The sequence below is a fragment of the Hyposmocoma kahamanoa genome, unplaced genomic scaffold (assembly GCF_003589595.1).
Source record: "Hyposmocoma kahamanoa isolate Upper Pololo Valley unplaced genomic scaffold, ASM358959v1 66, whole genome shotgun sequence".
Lineage (NCBI taxonomy): Eukaryota > Metazoa > Arthropoda > Insecta > Lepidoptera > Cosmopterigidae > Hyposmocoma > Hyposmocoma kahamanoa.
In genome coordinates this window covers 10,310,349-10,334,549 of record NW_020653854.1, presented here as the reverse complement: position 1 = coordinate 10,334,549, position 24,201 = coordinate 10,310,349, and the positions used below count along the sequence as shown (strand labels likewise).

At 36.8% G+C, this 24,201-nt stretch overlaps 2 protein-coding genes across 2 annotated transcripts; both read right to left on the bottom strand.

Annotated features, from left to right (window-relative positions):
* Positions 1–6: 6 nt before the first annotated feature.
* On the bottom strand, positions 7–3,757 carry LOC113231798 (putative defense protein 3). The gene is made up of 3 exons (XM_026466329.1): positions 3,406–3,757; positions 1,900–2,110; positions 7–741 (listed from the first exon to the last, which is right to left on the bottom strand). Exons 1-3 carry the CDS (start codon positions 3,602–3,604, stop codon positions 651–653), a joined length of 501 nt encoding a protein of 166 aa, XP_026322114.1. The 5' UTR covers positions 3,605–3,757; the 3' UTR covers positions 7–650.
* Positions 3,758–3,830: 73 nt separating this feature from the next.
* On the bottom strand, positions 3,831–20,101 carry LOC113231796. Its single transcript, XM_026466328.1, has 10 exons — positions 19,666–20,101; positions 17,295–17,429; positions 16,101–16,304; positions 12,365–12,548; positions 11,121–11,243; positions 7,991–8,250; positions 7,142–7,346; positions 6,219–6,426; positions 5,443–5,623; positions 3,831–4,789 (listed from the first exon to the last, which is right to left on the bottom strand). Exons 1-10 carry the CDS (start codon positions 19,732–19,734, stop codon positions 3,944–3,946), a joined length of 2,415 nt encoding a protein of 804 aa, XP_026322113.1. The 5' UTR covers positions 19,735–20,101; the 3' UTR covers positions 3,831–3,943.
* Positions 20,102–24,201: the final 4,100 nt, after the last annotated feature.

The following is a 24,201-nucleotide window of genomic DNA, read 5'->3' as shown; positions in this document are numbered from 1 at the left end:
ATGGAATTTGGATGAAAAAGGATATGGTAAGTTGGGTAGGTGGGTAGCTATTATAAATCGGCATACATATTAAAGCTTGATATTATTATTTTCAATAAATGAGGCCTATGTATCCGTGTTTAAACGGTTAGATAGCAAAGTACATAACTGGTATTTTCTTGTGGGATGTAAAATTTTCGATACGAGTACTTGTCTAGCACTTACTAATATGCGTGTACAATAAGATTCAAAATCATCTGAGCATTGAATGAGTTCAAAAATAACATTACAAAAAGGATCAAAACTGTTAGTTAATATAAAAATTGTTAATTCATTGAATAAATGTTGCCTTATATTAAATATAAATATTAAATTACAGGCACAGGGGTATTGACAACTTGGCTCAGAGTGACGGGCGCAGTGGCAGTGCCCCTCAGATCTTAGTGATTTAAAGCTCTGAGTGGCATTGCAACTGTTAAGGACAGGCGTGTGCCTTACACACAACTTGTTCGTCCCGTTACTTGGTCTCATTAAAAAATCGTTTTTCGAACTCTGATCACTCTGATGATTTTGATGCTGACTGTAGCATGTGTTAATGATGGGGGATTCCAATGGACGGACGGGATGCTTCCCTTCTTAAAAATCTTATTGCAGACTATATCAGTCAAGCTTTAGCCCAAATTTTGAAGCTGCACTGGGTCCTGCGGTGCCTCTGCTACCAGTCCCGACCAGAAGGTTCCATAATTCTTCAACACTGTGCCCCTATAAAATAACCAAATTTTATTTAAATTCTTTTAAATTTATTATCAAAACGATGCCTTACTTTCACAAAGTCGTATCTTATAAAGAGTGATTATTATTCAGGAGATAGCAAAACTTTTTATTTTAAGTTTCTTATCAAGAGTGGTAATTTGGGTGCATTACTATAAGAATAGGTAATAGCCAGTATGTGATTATAAAGGAAATGTGATGTGAAATCAATATGCAGTTTGTATACACAATCCATTTTTTGCATTTCAGTAACTTTTTGCTTTAAGATACAAGTTTGAGAAAGTTAGGCGAAGCTATTCTCCATCTTATTGCGCTAAATTCTAAAGAGTCCATTCATTATCCTTTGCTTAAAATAAAGACGGGTATTTTAGACAAAGACTGCAATGAATGGGGTTTACGTGTGTTATTGAAAAAAATATTACTGTTAGTGCGCATATTGTATTACAAAAATAAATTGAGTAACAACCTCTTTGATCTAGTTGCGAATAGCAACTTAGAATAATTAGTGTGATACATCAATCAAGTTGTTTCTCCGTCCTCGAGGTCGTTGCACTTTATATCAAAAGTACCTTTCACTTAATAAGTACACGTGTGTCGATTGTGAAATACTCAAGCATAGTGAACGTTTTAGTGCAAAAATAAACCAAAGAGAACCTTAATGAGTACTTTAAAGACTTAACGCATAAAAATGCGTCATAATGAAAATAGTTCACGTAATTCATTATATTAAAAGACTGATAAAGGACATTCCAAGCACAGATAAGAATTTAGAAGTAAACTAGGTCACGTCTACATAATTGTACGAATTACATATTACGTCGCGAATTTTCCAGTAAAATATTACTAGGCCGCATTAAACCGAGGAAAACAATTCCATAATGTACTACATAAACATAAACATTTGTGAAATCGTATTAAAGCAAATAAGCGTAAATAATATCATTGGAGAGAACTAATTCTGCATCATTTGAACATCAAACATTATTTCAAAGTAAAACGGGCATTTTGTGAGCGAGAGTCTGTTTTATGTAAAAATAAGTTGTCAACTTATCACATTCTACAGCGTGAGACACACCGTGACCTACACTCGCTTTCCGTGTGTTACACGCTTAAGTGTGTGTACCTTAGTACAATAGGCTACAAACTTACGTGAAATACACTCTTCCGTGAGCATTAGGCGGAGCTCTCCATACGAATGTCGCTCGCGCCTTGTTCTTTGGATCAGCGTGTGTAATGGAAGAACACTCTGGATGAACGGTAGTGTTTGGAGCCTGCTCCCAGGACCCAAGCCATTGGTCCGTTTCTACGGATCGCGCTTGGATGAAGAAGCCCTTGAATGGCTCTGCTCCTTCTATGGTCACTGGAATCAAAATGGTGACTTAAACTTTTACCTAAGAGCGTTTACACACAGCGACTTTTGGCAGCGTTGCAAACGCGATACAATCGCTAATGGTCTACCTTTACACGCGCGATTTTAAGCAGCGATTCAAATGCGCAACTGCGTCGATAGAAACGCGCAATTGCATCGCTACACTTGGGATTTATAGGCGATTGCATCGACGCAATCGCGCGTTTGTATCGATGCTGTCACGCATTTGCATCGATACAATCGCCTATAAATCGCAAGTGGATGAAATCCAATAAACCGGATTCATCCCCTAATTTGCCACCCTTTGTGGAATACTTTGTTAAAATTTGATTGGGACCACTACTCAGGCACCCCTTTCCCGACAAGAATCATCAAAATCGGTTAATAAATGTCGGATAGTCGCGTAATATAACAAAAAAATAATACACTCGAATAGAGAACTTCCTCCTTTTTTGAAGTCGGTTAAAAAGAAAATAACTTGAAAATCTTGCTTCCTAACGTAATTGCCAGTTTACCCCATAGATATATATACTCGTAGGAAATCTATGGTTTGCCCTTAATACCAAATAGTTCGGTCCACTGAATTGTTGGGACTCGTGTCAAAAACTCGCGTAAATTTTCAGTGAATGTATATTTTAATGGTTAATCTTCTGGTTATACTTCAGTGTTCCTAATATTCACTCTGTTGTAGTTCTTTTTTTTTATCAAGTAGTGAATCTAGAATGCATATTCTAGAATAAACAGCACAATATTTGCGGACATGCCAATCTATAACCAGGTCAAGGCCTCGAATCCTTTTACCGTAAATCTTTATAACATCTCCAGTTTAAGAAATAAACCGGTCTTGACTTTAAAGTTGTATGACCTACTATAGCGGGAGATATTATTGCGTAAGGTACCGGCTTCTTTGTAAATACCTACTGAGATTTTATCAATGAGTTCCTAAGTTAAGCCAGTTTCAGCAGTGGAAACAATTTGAAAATAATATTTACAAATTCAATAATAGGGACAATATTTTCAATAAACACCTTGCTTTAGTTCCCTGAGAACAAGTGGAAAATAAGTTTCTTTATCTCTTATTACAATCAAATGTTATGGTCTAGTAAAAATCGCTCTAACAGGAAAATAATAACAACGAAAAGAAAAAAGAAAACCACTCACACCACGTGGAAAAACACTTGATTTGGTATAGGGAAAATGGTTTATAGATTGTGTAGTGCTTTATGCATTTGATTATTTTTTAATAACAGGGCAAACTGTTCGTATATGTGTGGGTAAGTACAAACCTGTGATAGCAGAACTTGGTCCATATGCTGACGAGGAAGCCACTACTCTGTAAGGTAACGTCGACAGAGGTTGTGTTCTGTGTTGACCATGATTAGGCTGGTTAGGGCGATCCTTCACGCACGCGTCTATCGGCGCACCGTCAGGAAAACATTGCACACTCCAAATCAAGAGCAAACTGACAAATAACTTCGGTAGCATTTTGGTAGAGTCAAATTTTGAAACGGTCAAACCCAACACTCTGTCAGAGATAGACTGCGGACCCACGGGCCATACCTTCACTTTTGTAAGCGGGGATCGAAAGGATCCAGATTTGAAACAAGTTAACTCACTAATTTAAGTTTGTTGTCGGATTTATGTGTAACGAAACAGAGTAGATACATAAATTGCGCAAGTAGGTAACTATAATGTTTATATTTAATCCCGTTAGAGGTTTAAGTTTATAATTAAAGATAGAAATCATAATGCGCTTTTTGACAAATGATTTTTATAAAAGACATAGGTATATGAAAATATATAATAGTAACTTTAGTTAATTTCTTATTTCTTCGCATCGTTTGAAACAAAAACAATTTTGTCATTCTCATCTCTGTTAGGCAAGAGTTTGGCTGGATCCAGTACAATTGTATCTGGACTGCTTTCGTTATGTTCCATGTATTGCATTATTTCTTCAAGCATGTTGTCGAAGTCCTCGTCATATTCGGACAGATGATCGGAATCGTTTAGTTGTTCTGTTCTGTTCTGGTCACTTTTTGGTAAAGGAGCTTCTTTGTCATTTGTCAAAGCCTTGCTTCGTCCACTTACACCCGGGGGCATCTTACCCGATCCCTTTGTCCCAGATGTTGTTTGACTATCTGATCTGTGAGTATTGTGGTGATGCGGGAATTTCCTTTCCAGATAGCGTGTTTCATAATCATTTAGCGAATTATCGTATACACTACTTGATGGCGATGATATACATCGTATCCAGTCTTGGCAATCAATGGAAATACTGGAAGCATTAGTAAACCCTCCATAATATTCGTCTCTGAATCCTTTATCTCTATTAGGTATGAAACCAGAGTCATTGTCTATGTCTGATCTTTCTAGAGAGTCGTAACCTTCCTGAACCACTCCGTTATCAATTGTTTCATATATTGGTTCCAAAATCTCTGCTAACTTCTCGCTAGCTTGAATGGATATTATTTCAGCAACATGAAGCTTTGGTCTTACAGTAGCATATTGAGCTTTGGGTTCATCGTGACTGGGCGCCACGGCAGTGCTGTAAGTCATTCGGCGATCGCTAGATGGGTCGACACTCAATCTTGGATAGCCTGATTCACCCCGAACTCGAGATACTACAGCTCTTTCGGTTTTTAAGTATGTTGCTTTGATTAAACTGTGAACCTGCGATAAGAGTAAGTACATTTAGCATGTTATAAGAAAACAATGACTTTGATTATTTTCAATCTATGTTATCTCATTATTTATTCCAATACAGATGGAATGACATTATTTTTGTGCATATCTTAGGGAAGTCATTACACTTATTAAAGCGGAGTCGTATTTAATCGGTCAGAAAAAACTTTACGTCGATGCGAAAATGAAGGTATGCGTTTCGCTTCCGCTCAGGCGGCCAACACGAAACACACAAAGTATTTTTCGCGCTTATTACATGGATATAAGGTTTTCTGTGACCGGCTTAGTATTGATAAGAGTAATCCCTTCCACACAATGGATTGTTACTGTGACTAATGCAGTGATGGTTACTAATTCTAGACACTTTTAAAGATATGATTAAAGTAAAAATTGTGCAACACATAGTTATCATCATTGTCAACCCATTATGCATCCCACTGATGGGCAGGGCTCCTTAAAGAGAAGGTTTAAGCCGCAATCCATTCTGTCCCAGTGCGGAATGGAGCCTCACACTTTTTCCAAAGGTTGCTGAACCTTCTTCGACGTGCTGGTTTTACCGCAGTGTTTTTCTACACCATTAGGGGTAGGTATGCTTCTAAAATTTTATAAGTGTAGATAGGTAACTTAGAAGTCATATGTACCTCTTTATTAGCGTAACAGTACAGCATAGCTACGAGGAACCCTTGCAATCCTTCGACTGTGTAAGCCACGTAGTAATAAATTTGTTCTCCTGTGCAATTGGTAGTGTTCGGTCTGAACGCGGTCAACAGAAATTGGACACCAAATATCGGCATTAGGAAGAGAGTTGCTTTGGCTGTATTCCTGTAAGATAAAAATAGTACTTGAAATATTTAAATTCGACATAACTAATGCTACACCAACACCAATACTGCCGTCCTTAATCATAAATCACTTAATCGACATTTTTGCGAAATGAGTTATTAACATGGGTCATTCTCGGGTTATAGTGTTCTCTGCCTAATTTTCCTGGTCATTTTTTATTATTTAAGTATTCAAATGTATTATTATCATGAAATATTAAATAATAATTGAATATATATCTATCATTTTCGAATACTACACTATATTTCACAATGCCGCAACAATGACCGATATCTGGAATCAGCAAATTGAGATCTACAACCCTCTATAAGCAGTTTTTTTATATCTTATTTAGTTTCAGTTTTACTATTAAGCAAAATCAGAAGAATTTACAATTTTCAAAGAAAAAAAATGCCACTATTTCTCGAAGTTATAAAAATTACAAAATGCAAATGCAAATAAGCGTTGTTTATGACAAGGAAGGAAGACTACCTGTAAATTTTTGATCTTGAAACGTTTACTTAGCATACCGTCCTACTTTAGAATAATTTATTCACTTCTCAAATAAGCTTGCTATAGATTGCGTGGTACTTACAATTGGTTAGCATTCTCGGAATTCCTGATCTTCGTGAGTAAGACTCTTAAAACGTCACAGAATAGTGCTGTGTTGATCAATAGTATAGCGAATCGAGGTGCATCGAGAATCCACTGGATATTTGGTATGGTGTACACTACCCAGCAAGAATGATCGTTATTGATTGCCATCACTATTGCCCATGCTATTACAGGGGTGAAGGCAATTACTGGAAATAATAGTTTGTGTTATTTCTACGTTTGTTAATACACTTTTTACTTATAGTTTGACTTACCGCTTCTCAAGTAGAGGCCATGGGTTCTAATCTGGGTTGCCTTGTGTGAGTTCCTCGGAATTTGTGTGCGAAATTTAATTATCACTGACTCCGTGGCCGAACGGTTACCATGCTGATCCCAGAGTCGATTCCCGGGCGAGGGGAAATATTTGTATAGCCTACATTTATATCTCTTGTGATTTTGGGAATAATTGTTGTTGTCGTTGTGTGTGTCCATGGCACCCGCGACCCAGGGTTTCCCTAGTGCGGGGCTATGAATGTGTGCGTTATTATTTTTACCATTATTATTAATTTCAAATTTACCGTGATCTTTACGGTGAAGGAATACATCGTGATGAAACCTGCACGTCGAAAAACAACCCTCGGAAAACATGTGAAGTCCCCAAGGCCTAAACCCTCGCCTGAGAGGAGACGGATGCCCAGCACTGGGCCGTATGTTGATGATGATTATAGGTGCACGAAAGGAGCTTTGACGACGTGTCATTCCTTTTCTGTACCTACGTCTGGCTCAATCTGGGCATCAATAGGCGAGTACGTTACACCGATTGGTAAATCCTGTCACAACGATGGCAAGCATTACATTATACCATCGATATGATAAGAAGGTTATTGATGCGATCTTCTGTATTAATCCATAAAAATCACTTACCCATGCCAATGGCATACAACCACTTGATGTTTAATTTCTTTCTAAACACAGCTACAATAAGTCTATGTAAGTATATGCCTTCGACCAACATGCATACGAAGACAACGTTCGCGGCCGCCCTCTCAGCCACAGCCAAAATTCTGCAAGCTATTCCATGATTGGACATTATTGTATCACCAGAGTTTGTAAGTTCGTCAATGTAGACCTGGAAAACATATCGTGATAATTTTTGGTGAAATTCCTGCTCGGTAAAATATCCGAGGGTACAAGCAATTATCATTACGTAATCATAATCAAAATATATTCAAATTCAAAATAAACAACTGTAATCGGATCAATCGGACAATCCAATATGTTGCGACTTAGGTAATAATCCCATTTTTCATCACGTATTTATCAAACACAGTAAACATTTTGTTTCAAAATTTTGTCAGGCTTATGATTACCAAAATAATTGATTCCCAATTAATTGATTGGGTTCAAAAAGATTTTTTGTTTAATAAACATATCTTTATTTGCCACAGGTGTTAATTTTCTATTGCATGAGAATTAAGTGCTCATGTTATGATTAAGAGAACATATTAAGGTAATTTAGCAGTAAGTAATGTTTTAAAGCAACTAAAAAGTCAGACTGAAATATAACCGTCATTATATAGAGACGGAGAATGTTAATTACATAACACTTGGTTTCAAAAGTAAAATCCAAAATCAAAATACGCAAATGAATCTGAAGTCGTCGTAATAAAACAGAAACAACGACCTATTTGAAAAAAACTATAACTAGATCCCGTAACTGCCACATTCTAAACAACCAACCTTTCTTTTATTATACATATTAAAGAAACTTACCACACTTCTGCTTATTATGACCAAAATATTTCTGATAATAATAGCTATCATCAAATTTCTGTGTAGAGCAACTCTGGTGATCCTCAGTCTCTTATAGAAGAAGAAAATAAATACTGCTGGTAGACATGACACAATGGAAAAAGACAGCATGGCTATGTAGAACCGGTACCGACGTAAGAATCTTGGTGTGATACTGCAAGTGCTATAGTCGGTTTGCAATTCCCATGTACCGTTGGCATGACATTTCTTGGAACTAAAATCTGTACACAAATATAAGTTTATGAATTGATTATATAGCGAATTTTACAAAATCTGTACATTGTGAAATCCGCTACTAAGATCGCTGTATTTTCAGTTGCTTTTGTTTGGCACTCTTTCGATTTTACGATGATTATAAATGTATTGTGTACAGTCAATGGCATTACTCAGTTCTAATATTTTGTGTTTTGGACAGTTTTTATAATAAGTACTGTAAGCCTAACACAAACATAAAGCGCGAGATACTGCTATTCTATATTACTGGTACAGAAAATATTATATTAATACGGGAGGTCACACAGCTTTTTTTATGATACCAAATAACGGGGTGAACAAGTCGTGCGTGTGGTGGTAATCGGCACGCCTGTCCATAACAGTTGCAGTGCCACTCAGATCATTAAAACCCCAAGGTCTCAGGGGCACTGCCACTGCACCCGTCACCATGGTTACATAAGTTAACAAGTCCCATGTGCTTATAATTTCACCAGAACAAGGGTTCTGGTAAAACTGCGTTCCGGTTTATAAGTGTAAGGACACTTATAAACCGGAACGCAATAATGTTCACAATACCGCTTGGCGGCAGAAACGGTTACCTATCAGTAGTCCGAAATGACGTTTTCCAGAAATAACGTTTGGCCGAAATTTCATAACCTCGATAGTAATATTGAGAGGACAATGTTTTTTCTTTTAAACCTAACGTAACCGAACTTAACCATGTCGTTGCGATAAACATTCAACATAAACTGAACGAACAACTGTTTCGTTATAATTCGGTTATCGGTGTAATGAAAATTCGAACAAATGTTATTTCGGACAAAAAAAATTTCGACTTTGTGTTAGGTTACCGGCCGAAACAGGTAACGTGGCAGTACTTCCCTGGATGAACTCTTTGACAAAGAGTAAATGCTATGGGACACGGAGGGGAAGTATTTTAAATATTGCAGATAAGATATATTGCGTCATGTGGACATTATTTTATTTTTAAAAGTAAGTAATACTGCATTCAAAGATTTAAACATGCTTCCCTCATTTGGAAATTAAACCGATCAAATGTGGCAAAAAAATCATTCTGTATTTTTATGATGTCGACAAAAAGAATATCAGGATTATTTCTTTTTCAGAAACATGGTGTCTTAAATTAACGTAACTTTAACATAGTACCTTAAATAAACGAAATGTTGACATCTAAGTTTAGGAAAATTCATTACAATACGTTTTACTGTCGATATTCGTACTTCGAGATGGAGCTCAGGCTCATAACAGTCTGAGAACAGACAACAAGTGTCTTAATGTTTTCCTTCTTGGATCGATACACATGAATGGCCATATATAGGCCGGTGAGATTCCCAAACCCGACACTATTAGGTATGTTTTTACGTGAAAGATACGAGAAGCAATTTGACAATGAGTTAAAAACGCAATTGAAACGTATTAATACGATTATCCATCATAGTAAGATAATCAAACCTATAGGCTATATCGAACTTATCAAAAGATTGTGAATTTGCATACAAGAAAATGGATCACATTTTAAACATTTTGACAAATTAATTACAATACGTACAAAGGTTATTCTTTTTTTAATAAATTGTGTAATTGAACGGACTTCCTTTCATATAAGATACTACGTTACTTAGCAGGAATTAATCTTTATAATTGACTATTTCAACATAAATATACAGAATGGTTTTTTTACATTTAGTCGGTTCGATTCCCAGACGAGGTAAACAACTTTTTAAAAGGCTTTATATGCAGTATTACACATTTAAAAAAATAAAATAATGGATCCATTAAGTAAAATGACCTATCCTTAATATTTAAAAGTAATTTCCTTCCGTATCTCATAGCCCTGGAACACTGTAATATCTAAAGCATAGTTTCCCAAAGGCCCCTAGCCTCGGAAGCAGTTGGGGGGCGTTGATACTATCCAGGGGGTGCTACCGCATTTTAAAAGATACCTTAATTATCTATCTATACTACACTACATATTTTTTGTATTCAAATTCTAATTTTTCCCGTACTAATACGGTACATTTTGCTTGGGTCGAGCGGCAGGGACTATTTCAGAATTATTTTTTTACAAGCGAAATTAAAGCCATTTCAAAAATATATATCGTGTAGCACACGTGTTCTATTCAGTTCAGTTGATATTAAAAATCATTGGTATATTATGGAAAGTATCTATTGAATAAAGCGATTTTCTTGTTAAATATCGAGGTACGTTTGTGTTCTTTTCTTTTGTGAAAAATATTAGAAATCGTGTTTTCACACCGTAGAGTGTGAAAACAAGATTTCAGTGTACATCCTCAATTTTACTATATATTTTGTCCAAAGTGATTGATTCAACACTTTCAATGTTAAGCGGAATCAATTCCATTGAATGAATCAAACCATTTGAGGTTGTATACACTCTTATGTAAAAAATACGAGTTTTCAATTGATTTTTGTGGTGGTAAGCGTTGAAATTTTTTTATCTTGCCTGAGTGTGCGGTGAGCCAAAATGTTTGGGAATATATCATTGGATTGTTGGCTATAGACTTGATTTTAAATCTATGGTGCAAAACTAGCTATTGACTTTACTTTAAAAATTTAATTTGTAATATATCTACAACCAAAAGCATATCAATCGTGACATTTTGGATTTTAGACTTTTCTTATTACAAGCGGCATATTATGTTGACTTTAAATGTTGAATGTTAAACTCTACGTGCTTTTTTTATCCTTTGCTATCATAAAATATCTTTTGAATCAATCAATATTAGAACAGGGTTTGACTCTACATTCAATATTAATTAATAACAGTATTTAGTTATTTAAATGAAATTTCACAGCATTATGCATAAAGTACAAGTACTGTACGAAGAAAACTTACGATGACAAGATGGTCCTTGTCCTGAGTAGGCAAATTCGGAGCAGACAGATTGCGCAAGAGTGTCAGGATAGGTTTCATGCCAGCAAGTCCATCCATCAAAAGTAGTTTGGCAATTAGATGAATCTGAAAAAAATTTTCATTAGCACTATTTCTTCTTCTTACCGTGTCGATACTGTTTTTTTTTATTTTATGACTATATTGACTTTGAATGGTATATTGCCACCTTGACCACGTTATCCGTGGCCGCGTAGAGATCTTTCCTCGTACGGTATTAAGGCACAAGGGGCACAACAGTGAGTGCTGCATGGACTGAGTTGGGGCACCGCAGTTAGCACTACTTGAAAGATGTATGAACAAAGGCTATCATCCTCAGTATAGAGTACTACAGGGTACTGTCCTTGGGCTTTTGCATCTTAAAGCTTTCACACAGAACACCTGATATGTTGACCTACATTTCGTCTTACAACCCGTCGCTAAAATATTGCAAAAGTTATAACTTAACTACATGTCAATCTTTGAAGGGCGTCGACATATACATAAGTATAAACAAACTTGCAGATAATGAAAATAAAGTGCTCGATAATAGTTCTTATTACTACGCCGTACAATACATATATATTGGCACTAGATCAATTTGTTATAATTCTTATTACCTAATACAAATATCGAACTCTAAGAAAAAATCTTCATCTATCAAATCGCTTCAGCTGGATTGGAACCAGGGCCTTCAGCACACCGTGCCGTATCTAGTTAACCGCTCGCTGGTAGCTGTAAAGATACCTCGCAGAGTGAAAGAAAATTTTCATAGATTTCACAGATAGCGCTATGGCAAAAACAAAAATCTGCCACAAACACATAGACAAACTCGTAAGGTCTGCTGGTTCGTTCCGTAGCTCAGTTGGGGGAGCGTAAGTCACGGTATACTAAAGGAGTTGGCTCGAATCCATTCGGATCGAAGGAATTTCTCTTAGTGTTCAATCATTGTATTAATAATGAAACTTTTTCTGTGTACTTACTCCATCAGTTAATGGAGTAAGTACACAGAAAAAGAAACAATTGAATATCATGGTAGTAAAACATCATCAATTTGTTATACTTATTGAATCGTCATCGGGTAACCACTCTTACTGCAACATATTTATTGTTCTCACCAACACTTATTTCGCTTCCTTCATTCTCAGCTTCACTTCCTATTCAATCTCGTCTTCACATATTACCTCCTATTGGAATCAAAATTAGTTTACCAGTAGTATTAATGTCCGGATCTTCATCCACGTGCATGTAATTGCTGCAACAACTGGAAGCAGCGTAGAAACATCGCTCCCAGCGTCCACGGGCGGATGGTATGAGGGATTCGTTTACTACTCTCACAACTTCCTCTAAACCAGGGTCGAAAGGATAGCATCCGCACGTTCCATCGTCTTTAGTCTGGTTTTGAAAAGATTATTTTGAATTAACTTTTTTATTTTCACGACAGACTTTCATATAACCAGATATTATATGAAAATTAGTCGTGACTCGGCTGCCGCGCCACAGCCGCGCCACAGACGCATCATGGACGCGCCACAATCACACCACTGCAGCGCTTCTACAAGCGTCTGTAAAGCGCCCTCAGTATCCAATTTTAGCGCAAAAGTTTTCTCAGCATTCATAATCTTTTCATAATACATTTTGTAAAATCTTTTTACATATTTCAAAAACTGATCTAATTGCAAAAAAATGTATTGCTAAACCATTTTAAGAATGCAATTTATACGGTAAAACCGAAAGACATGCTTTCGTCATGCGACGTAGACTGATCTTACTTTGACAAAACAATCCATTTTTTGCTATAAAGCTACAGTTGCTACAGTGTTCTCTTGTAATTCTACAAACTAATTCTTATATACGCCACGGTAGAGCTCTTAAAAAATATATTTTTTAATTAAGTAGGTAAGCACTTGGGGTGCAATACAGACTTGACTGCAAAATATTAAAACCATTTTAAAACTGTGAATTTATATGGAAAAACAACTCTTATTGAAATAACACAAAATTTAAGTTAGTAGTTCTCATTTCTACACTCCTGGTTATAACTATCTATAACGCGTTGTATTTTGGTAACTTTTGAAATATTGGCACCTAAAGTTTTTTTCTTATTTGAAAATGTCAATTAGGCTGATTTTGATTAACAATAAAACTGAAACTAATAAGATAGAAAAAACCGATTACAGGGGGTTGTAGATCTCTTTTCGCTTCCAGACATGTTTATAACTCAATTTCGCTAAAAATGTCGATTACGTTAGTTATAAAGATGGCAGAATCTTTTTTATTACATGAGATTGTTTTTAAACAATGAATAAAAATTTTACGATTTTTCAATTTTTTGTACTCTTTGACCCGACTCATTGTTTCACCGGAGGTGTGATTTTATTTTGTGATAAGATCTAAGACAAAAAAATTGTTTCTTTGTCATTGAATACATTCTACACTGATAAAACACTAGTCCAATCGCATTATCTTTCTCGGAATTTGCTATATGTAATTTACATTTAAAATGTCTGACGTAATAGAAATCATATATAAAAAACATTTAAAATGTCTGAAGTAATAGAAATCTCTACACTACAATATACTTGGGAATAACGTTTGGGAATGCAATAAAATATTGAGGTATACTTTGATTGTTTTCCCTGTCTTTCTCAGGAAAATTTGCCTTATCCATACAGGTATTTATATTAATTAGGAAAAGTCCAAATAAAATATCGTCGCTTTACTTTCTCAAACCCGTATCTTAAAGCACATAGTTATTTAAATGCAAAAAATGGATTGTATATATAAATTTTGCAAGTTGATTTCACAACAAATTTCCTTCATATTCACTGAATGGCTTTTACCTATTTTTAAAGTAATGCATCCAAATTAACACCCCTGTAAAGAAATTTAAAATAAATAGAAAGTTCTCCTGAATAATCACTCTTTACAAGATACTAGGCACCGACATAAGCCCCTGCACGTAAGCTGAAAAACTGTAACACATTTTTCGAGTTTGTTACACATTAGAAATTGAACTATTTTTTCGGATCAAAATCGCCTATATTTATTTTTTCGACAAACCATCGCATACGTGATCTAGTGTTAATAGATATGATCTTTGGAAAATTTAAAAAAAAGGTTAAAAACACAGAAATATGAATAAATTTATTTAGGGCTCATTCAGAGTGCGGGCGCGGGCGCGGCGGCGGGTGCCAACGCGCGAGTCTTGGCGTCTTCTCTTTCACAGTGCCGAAGCGGCAACGAGCGGGTAGATCCACACGTTGAAATCGCAAACAGATGCTAGTCGCTGGACCAAGTACTGTGAAAGGTACGGGCGAAGCGAGCCAATATCTATCCGCGCGGCAGGCGTCAGCGCGGCGTGACCACTGTGAACTTAAGGAGCGTCTACGTACATTTGATTTACACGCACCCGCGGCCGCCGTCACTCTGAATAGGGCCTAATAAGACTTCTGTGGTATGTAATTAATTTATAACTTTTGCAAGTATAGCGAAAAATAGGGCAGTTTGTATTAGTAGTATTAGTATTAGACACAACTGGTCCATGACTTTCCTATCTCAGTCAGGCGTGACCATGGGATCTGTAGAAGGCCCGAAACGTTGGTTTGTTTGAAAAAAAAACAAATAAAATAGGTTCGAAAAAATTGTTTCATTTCCTATGTGTGACATAGTTTGTTATACGATGTTGATGACCTCGTTTCCCCAAAGAGTTACACTGCGGACGCTGGATGAAAAGGTCCCGGGTTCGATTTCCGATAGGACCAATTTGGGAAATTAACTTTTCTAGTCTGGGAGCTCTGAATAGTGCCCCAGATAGTGAATTCCGTTGCTCTGGTACTCATAGTACAGGAAATTCCCTAATTTGAGACCAGGTAATTGGTGTGGTTGTCAGGCACATTATTATTATTATAATAGCCATACAGCTCGTTGTGAAAGAGATCGTCCAAGGAAGTACTGCAACCTGCCTGCCTTATTTCTGCCGCCAATATGAGAGTTCCAGTTTTGGAGGATAAGGGCTCAGGTGAAATTACAGGCACATGAGACTTGTTAACTTATGACTCAGGGTGACAGGCGCAGTGTCAGATCTTTGCGATTTAAAGCTCTGAGTAGCGCTGCAAGTGCTTGGACTGGCGTGTCGTTTAAGACCAGGTGTATGATTTGTTCGTCCTGTCACTTGGTGTCATAGAAAAACTAAATTATCATTGTTACTTATTGTCATTTACATTTTTGCTGATTTGTTTTGCCTGCTCTTTGTAAAATTCCCACTACTTATGAGGGGACCTTTCAAAAAAATACGAAGGAAAAAACCGACCTCAAAAGTACGTGGTAAGTACATATAATTACCAAGTTTTATAGAATTCGGTTACCGGATATTGAGCAAACCCGGATTCATCCCCTAGTTGGCCACTATACGGGACTTGACACAGGAGATAATAAAAATCGGTTCTCACTACTCAAAGTATATTGAGAAAAAAACGCCTTGAATTGGATAATAGCAAAATCAACTATTAAAATAATTGCTCCTTATAATAAAATTTTGACGGTATTTATAAAAATGAATCTTCATGCGTGAACAGCCACCCTTAGAGGTGGATGATTTTCTTCAAAATTAAATGGGTGGTCCCATTTAAGGAGGTACCCTCTATCCAACAAAAAAAGAATCATGAAAATCGGTTCACAAATACCGGAGTTAACGTGTAACATACATACAAAAAAAAACATACAGTCGAATTGAGAACCTCCTCCTTTTTTTGAAGTGGGTTGAAAACTATTTGTCGGGTAACAAGCGGACAATGGCCTGGTCTAAACTCTGCCCCAAGGGAATGGGTCCAATATTAGGATGTTACATGTGTTTATACTGTAATTAGTTAATATATTCCTTGAAATAATTTTTGTACCTATTTTAACTGAAAAGTTATAAGTTAAAAATAATAAAAAGGTACTAACGATCTCCACGCAAGGCGCAAAAAGGTTTCCATAAAAACAACCAGATCTGAGGTCTATTGGATTACTGTCATTGTTGTAGAGAAAGTCTGGGGTGTATAGTAAGCAGCCACGTCCGGCCACCCAACGGAATACTTGCTCATGGTACAGTTGGTTGCGGTAGTTACATTTCTTTGTCGCCTCTATGGGTATTACGTCTGGAGGTACCTGGAAACAGTCGTCGCGTTTACCAAGACAATCAGTGGTATAAAAAGGTTCGTAAGGCCCTTCTAGAACTGCGACGGCACTATTTCATAATTCCCTGATTTTTGGAAATGCGCTGCAAAAAATTTTTAAAATGTACAAGGTCTAAATGTGACCATAGAAACGTCTGCACTTAAGCTTGGATGTAAAACTACTTTTCGTTAAGCTTTGTCTCTCGGTCGTCAACACCGCTACTGGCAGTAAATTTTGTAATAGCAGTAGAGCTGTTTGTGAAAGATTTTCGTCCAGGGAAGTACTGCCACCTTACCTATTTCTGCTGCCAAGCAGTAATATGAGCATTGCTGCTTTTCAGTTTTGAAGGGTAGGGGTGCTGGTGAAATCACAGGCACATAAGACTTTTTAATTATAACTCAGGGTGACATTGGTGTAATCCATTCCGGACTAAAATGATAACTAAGTTTGCAGACAAATGTAACGTCCGGACAGTCTACGGTAATTGGAAAACACGGGTTTGAAAAATAAAATAAGTATGATAATTAAGTAACAGAGCCAAAATCTTAAAAGTGCTTTTAGATAAAAGTATATAAACTACATAAAATAATATTTGTGATTCTGTTATGAGTTTTACCTACAGGAACAGGAAAGGAAAAAAATTGTTGTTATGAGTATGGCCGATCTACAAATGTACGTAGTTAAGCAAAAATGATCCAATATAAAAAATTAGTTATATGTATCAAACGGTTCCTAAAGTTTAACCTCTTAGCTCAGCAAAAAGAATCCAACATATAAACATAAATAAATATCTCTGGAGTTACATGACTTAATACGTTTTAAAACTAAAACAAGAGTGAGATACACTTTTAAACTTCATACCTCGAAAGTCAACTGTCATATCTCGAAAGTGACTGGATGTGCATTGGATCATTTTTGTTTAACTACCTCCATTAATTCTAATAGAAGAGACGACATTGTAGTACAAGGAAGTATTTTTACCTCACAGATGTAAAAGTTGGGTCTTTCGCATCCAAGAGATGTATTAGATAGGACAGCCACCCGCGGCTTGCGCTGAAGCCAAACTTCCACATTCGACTTCACCGGGGCTATCACATCATTGCAATATGCTTGTACCTGTATAAACAATAATTATTAAATTATATATACATTATTGAATAATACGTATTTACTACACATTGTCTACAGTAATAGCATGCAAGACATTTTAGCAATTAGAGCCTGCCTCGCTAATTGGGAATTTTATTTAAGAAATATGCTACAATACTACGTTTGTTTGTCTAAGAAGTAGTTAGGAATTTAACTATAGTCACGCTGAGTAATTAACATCACAAACTATTCGAATTATTAACAATAATGAGACCACTAACGCTACAAAGTTGACTATGACGGCCTCCAAGGTCGAGTGGCTTCTACACCGGTTTTCATGGTGTTTTGATTTCATGACCTCTGATGTCCTAGGTACGATTCCCGTCCGGGTCAGTGCAGAAAAACTGTTCTATGTATATTGTCTCGGGTCAACAAGTGCCACTAACTGTGGGATCAGAACAACGTATGTGATGTTCTCTAAAATTTATTATTATTTATTACTACAAAGCGTACAAATGACAACGTGTTGGTGTCTCTACCTCACACAACTATAAACAGAAAGAATAAGAGAAGAGAAAAAGATCAAATCGCATGTACACACACGCACTTTTTTTGTATAAATTGAATGATATGGAAAATGTAAGAAGATATACATAAAACACGACGGGTGTTCCGTTGATGCGCTGAAAATTCGTTTACAATCGTAGATTGTGCGATTGTGCGCCTCGATAACACACTTGCAAGATAACGGATAAGTCACATGGTACATTTTATAAATGAGTTGAATGAATTGTGTATATTGAATGTAGTGTTCTCCTCAAACAAGGGTAATAAAATTGTAGAGCGTTACTTCCTCATATCTCGATATTTTTTTTACCTATACCTATTTTTAACAACTGGTTTACTATCCTCAATTATACAACAACTTGTAGTGTGAAACTACGGACCATTTATCACCGGTATCTCTCTCATTACGCATCCCTAGGAAACGCCCTTACTTTTCCTCTTTCCTGAATGAGATCCAACTAATATTTACTAGTATTAGTGCCTAAATTACTGAAAATACCCATTATAAGCGAGGGTGGAGCGCCTAACTGCAAGCTCCACCTCGCCCCAGGAGCAGCTGAAGCCAGTGCTGCATAATCGCTGCTGTTTCTACAACAATTTCACCGCTCTCCGAAGCCAGTGCTACGTAACCGCCGCTGTTTCTACGACAACATCTCCACTCTCTGCCTCCAAGACAAACCCGCTGCTCTCCAGTTCTACACCTCTGCCCTCGGTCTCCAACATCGGAGGGCACGGGCCCCCAACTCCGTGTATCCAACTTCTATCTTCTTCTTCACCTATACACCACTCCACTCTACTCTCCTACATAACACTCCCAGGTTCTTTTTGATATAAACGTATATATAACGATATACTCTATCATTCTCTATCCTTTTGATTTCATACCTTCCTACCTGTCCTAAGTTCTCTAGTCCGACCACTTAGCTCTCCCCCGACACTAACTTCTAACTTCTCGACTCCGACAAACTCTGCTTATGGTAGTATAAAAGCAATGCAATTGTAATGTAGGTTAGTCCCTATAGACGTAGTATAGTCACATACATTCAGTTCATTCACATTTAGTAGAGCTCCTTTTGAAAGAGTTCATCCAGGGAAGTACTGCCGTAAAGTGGCAATTTCTATTTCTGCCACCAAGCTGTAATGTGAGCATTACTATATGTTTCGGTTTTGAAGGGTAAGGGTGCTGGTCAAATTACAGGCACATGAGACTTATTAACTTATTTCTCAGGGTGACAGGCGCAATGGCAGTGTAACTTTTGAATGTTTGAATTAGTTACACATTTTTAATATCCACGAAATGATGGAACCAATGACCTTCAGAAACTGTTTATCTACTTAAGTCAGTGTGTCGACGTTAGAAAATAAAAATTCCCCTTGGTTGGAAACATTTTTAAATTGGATTTAATACGAAGACAAATTAATATAGAAAAAAATGAGTGTCGTACCTATATATACACAAAATACAGACGGCAGTACATAAAGTTACACATTGACTGATCTTGTTCCGTTGCATTGGAGGCGATATTCAAACAAAAGTGTACATATATATCAATCAACGTTCGATTTCAAATTAAGCTAGCTCTTTCCATTTCATATTTGTATAAATACAGGATTAGAAAAAGTCGTAAATTCTTAGTTCATGGATTCATGGACTCGGGAAGGTAATAATCACAAATTATTATCAAAATTAAATCACCTGCGTTTGTTGTAAGCTGAAAGTCCAAGAACACAGAAGAAATCCGAGAATTATACTAAATCCTTTCATGTTCCAGAACACTTATAAATTTAATGCACTCTTCACACATAATTGGCACGACCCTTGACACCACAGTTATCGTCAAAATGCCACAAGATTTACTAAGGCACTAACTATAGGGTGTTTGCAAACAGCTCAGCATCAAACATTCCAGCACGCGGCGTAACCATAACAGCTTTTGTTGATTGTGATGTATGTATTTTCTTCACTAGCCGCGGTCGTACAATTTGCTCTAAACAATTCACTGTTTACAAATTATCTACATCCACAATCAATTTGTTATCTAAAGATAATTAAATATTAGGTACCGTGACAGAAACACATCGGCGACGAATATTATCAAAAATCAGAATTAATTGTTATTTTTGTGTCATGTATCAGTATTTCAATGACGTCATAACATAACACGACGCAAAGGAGACGGAAAAAGTGAGTGAACACCAATGAAGCGTGGTAGAGCTAAGATTAGTCGATAATCATAAAACATTAAATTTGGAATGAAAATATTAAATCACCACCGCTTCAATTCAATAGAATGATGCAATCATCGGAATAACTGACAGATCACCCTGTAATCAATAAAATCAGGAATCACAGCGACGACGTAATCATGGCAATTGTTTTAAGTACTAGAGGAATGTCATATTACCGTTAGACTAGTGCAATGCCGTGATTACCTATTCGTTTACTCCAAGTAACAGCAGGATAGCCTAAAAATCACCGTATAAACCATTGCAGTGTCGGATGATAAATTGTATGTAAGGAATTCGATAGTGAGGGTCGTGAATGATGGGACAGGACGGGTCGTACAAGCCGAATTTAGACTTCCTAGTCTTAAAAAAAAGGTTTTGAAAGGGTAGTAAATGATTTTTTTTATGACACCAAGTGGCGGGACGAACAAGTCGTGGGCCTGGTGCTAAGCGACACGCCTGTCCATAACAGTTGCAGTGCCACTCAGAGCTTTAAATCACAAAGATCTGCGAGGCACTTCCACAGCGCCCGTTACAAGATCACCGGAACGCAATAATGTTTACATTACTGCTTGGCGGCAGAAATATACAAGGTGGCAGTACTTCCCTGCACGAACTGTTACAAGGAGCTCTACTGTGACTAAAATGAGTTGATATAGAGTTGTCATGTATGTGTATCGAGTGAACCTATTAGATAATTTCATAAGGTTGTTATTAGCGATTTGTAACGTCCTTCGCCATGGCTAGTTAGCTTGTTTATGGACAATTTAGATCTGAACAGAATGAGTTATTTGTCAGTTGCCGCATATTCATCGATGATAAAAAGACATTCTGGTCTAGTCAAACGCAAATAAAAGTAATGAAAGCAAACGAGAGTAAGACGAAAGTACCTAAAGCAATCACCGTAATTACGATGTTACGAAAAAGGAATAAAAGTGTAGCAAAATACGAAATTTGTTGGGAGAGACTAGCTCATCAAAAGTTGCAAGTGAATCGCAATGCATACAGGCAGATGAGCTGGCCATTCCATCCCGAGAATCTAGGTCTCAAAGAAAAGAGTCTCGACTATTTTTTGCCATTTTCGAGACTCGAGATTAATGCTTTCAATCTCGGGAATTGCGAGACTTCTGAGACTTAAGTCACTTAATTCAACAGTATTAAAAATCTACTAATAATAATAATAATAATAATAATTTATTTATTGGAAGTAATAAAAACTCATTTTTGTTAGTATACACACTCTTATTAACTAATATTAGTATACACAAAACACACAAAAACAATAAAATATTATACATAGTAGACACTGCTGGAAATATGTTTTTCACAACAGTGTCTCAAGTACGGACATTGGTTTCTATCCGCTATCAGCTTAAGGATAGGGTTGGGGCTGGCCCGCACCCGGCGCACCAGAGATGCGCTTCGTTTGCGGATGCTTGTATAAAAACAATCGACGCGCGCTTCAGCGAACATCCCTGATGCGCTACAGAAGCGGGGCAGCCCCACCAGCACCCGGAACGCGTCATTATATTGGACTCGGAGGGACCCATAGGTCCTCTGCGTGTAGTGCCTCCATAAGCTGCATGTATATAGAGATGTACAGTATGCTCTGAATAATGTTATTTTAACATCCTTCGTACAGCGCGCGAATTTACGGGAAATCATGTTAGCCCTTATGGACAGGGCCCTCCGTTCCCGCTCGATGTCCATATTGTCCTTTAGGTCAGCCGTTACAATATGTCCTAAATATTTAAAACTCCTCACCCTTTCTAGTGGAATACTATTCAGACTGATGGGAGGCACTTCAGACACTTTGTAACAGCTGGGTTCGAACACCATGTATTGGCTTTTTTTAACATTGTACTAAACCAACAGTATCTAATTTTTCATTCGGAGTCGTTCTCATGCAACCAATGGTCGCCACGCATGTTAGCCTTTGAAAATCCAGTTTGTCAGCTACGGATCTCAGTTTGATTCGTAGCTACCAGACTATAGCGTCTTAGCTGATTGTAAGTCTTATCACCGTTGTATAAGCCATAGTGTTATTTTGGGTTACTCTCCATTGTTTAACTACTATTCTATGACATAGACAAGAGGTGATTGCAGGTCTTTTGATTTTTGTTCAGCTTGTTATCATATGTTTAAAACGCGACTTCAACCAATAACTGTAGTTCTGTCCTGAAGAGTTTGGGAAATAGGTAGGTATTTACGCAGTATTCTTTTGTTTGTAAACACTACGACTTACTGAGTTTAGCCATAGTTCAGATTCAACATTTTTTTGCAATCCGGAGTGCAGCAGAATATACTATATCATCAGCGTAGCCTACTTTGTAGACGTGTCTGTTGTTTAATTTGGTGATAAGGTCGTTTACGCCAATATTCCACAGCAGAAGTGATAGTGCTCCACCCCTTCGCTACCACCGCTCATGTTGTCACTTTCTATTACTTTCATGGTTCTTAAAGCACGTTGCAAAACTAGTTAGTCAGCACTTCATCTGCTCCGTGTTGGTTTTATCGAAGGCTTCTTCAATATCTATAAATTTATTCAATTTTTCTTATTCTATTCGTTTGTGTACAAGACGTGATGTTCTCGCAGCAACTTCGCCATGACGCGCCATCTCGATCGTATGCGCTTTTTCAATTTGGATTTGACCGTCTTGTAGTTCTCCCAGTCCTCATTCACGTATGTGTTCATTACTCTATTGAAGCTTACCCTTCTTCTTAGCCTCTCAAGCTCAGGACCTCATATGTGTCGTGTCCAGCAGTCTTCCATACCGATCCCCCCAGATTCTGCTTCAGTTTGTCGAGCGAATTATAGTAATAAAATCAGTTTCCTCTCTGTCCGAAAAAATATAAAGACCCCTTTTTTCTTATGTGCCCATTATAAAATGAAAAAAAAAAAACAATAATTAAATTTAAATTTAATTTAATTTAAAAATGCAATTGTTCAACATTTAGTCATTTGAGTTAGTAACTAGAACATTATTTAATATTATCATGTTTTGGACTATTAAACACCTAGCGTATAAGTATGAAAACCTAATTTTGTCAAACCCAATTTTGTAAAATCTCGGAAGTCTCGTTTTCCCGGGATTTTCGAGACCGCAATTCTTCTCGACTTTATTTCCCGGAACGCGGAAGTGCAGCGAGATTGAAAGCCTTACTGGCCATCATGCAAAACAAATACGCGATTTACGTCCTGTATTGGTGGGCTATATATTGCAAATTATATTGATATAAATATTTAATATCAGTTTCGCTTTTCGATATAAATGAATCTGGATTTATTTATATGTGACATAAATTCTTCACAAAATACCTTAAGGAGTAAATAACATTTAGGTTGCTAATTTTGATTGCTTCAATGTCCACGTGGTGATGCAGGGACACACTTGAAAAATGATCAGGGAACATTTAATACGTTCCGTAGCCTGTGACGCGGCACTCGATCCTAGTTGCGTCTCATAATCCTTATGTAAGCATCAACTATAATCAGAGATCAATTAAATTAGTTTAATGAAAAAGTACGAAAACATAAAAGGCTTTGTAATAATTCCAGAGATAAAAAAGCAATGTAATACGACAAGATACGGCTGTAATTTATAATTAGCATTTATTTTGTGGGAACACTTTATCAACACAACAATTCGCAGGCGTAAAACGGACATGGAACCATTGACCTATACATTGACATAAGTATCTAAATAGATTATATCTGTGCACAGGTGGTATTTTTATAGTATTTCTTAACCCTTACGGCATAAAATGATACGATCGTGCGTTCAACTTTGAAAAAATTTAGTTATAAAGGTATTTAAGTATTAAAGTATTTAAGTTTCTCTTTACGACATAAAGATCTTCGTGACCGGCTTAATGCGAATACATCTGGATAAGTGTGACTCCTTAATAATATTGACGTATTCTGTGACATTTCCAAAGCATTCGATTTTATGCACCCCTTTTTTTTAGAATATCAAGTGACGGGACGAACAAGTGATGCGCCTGG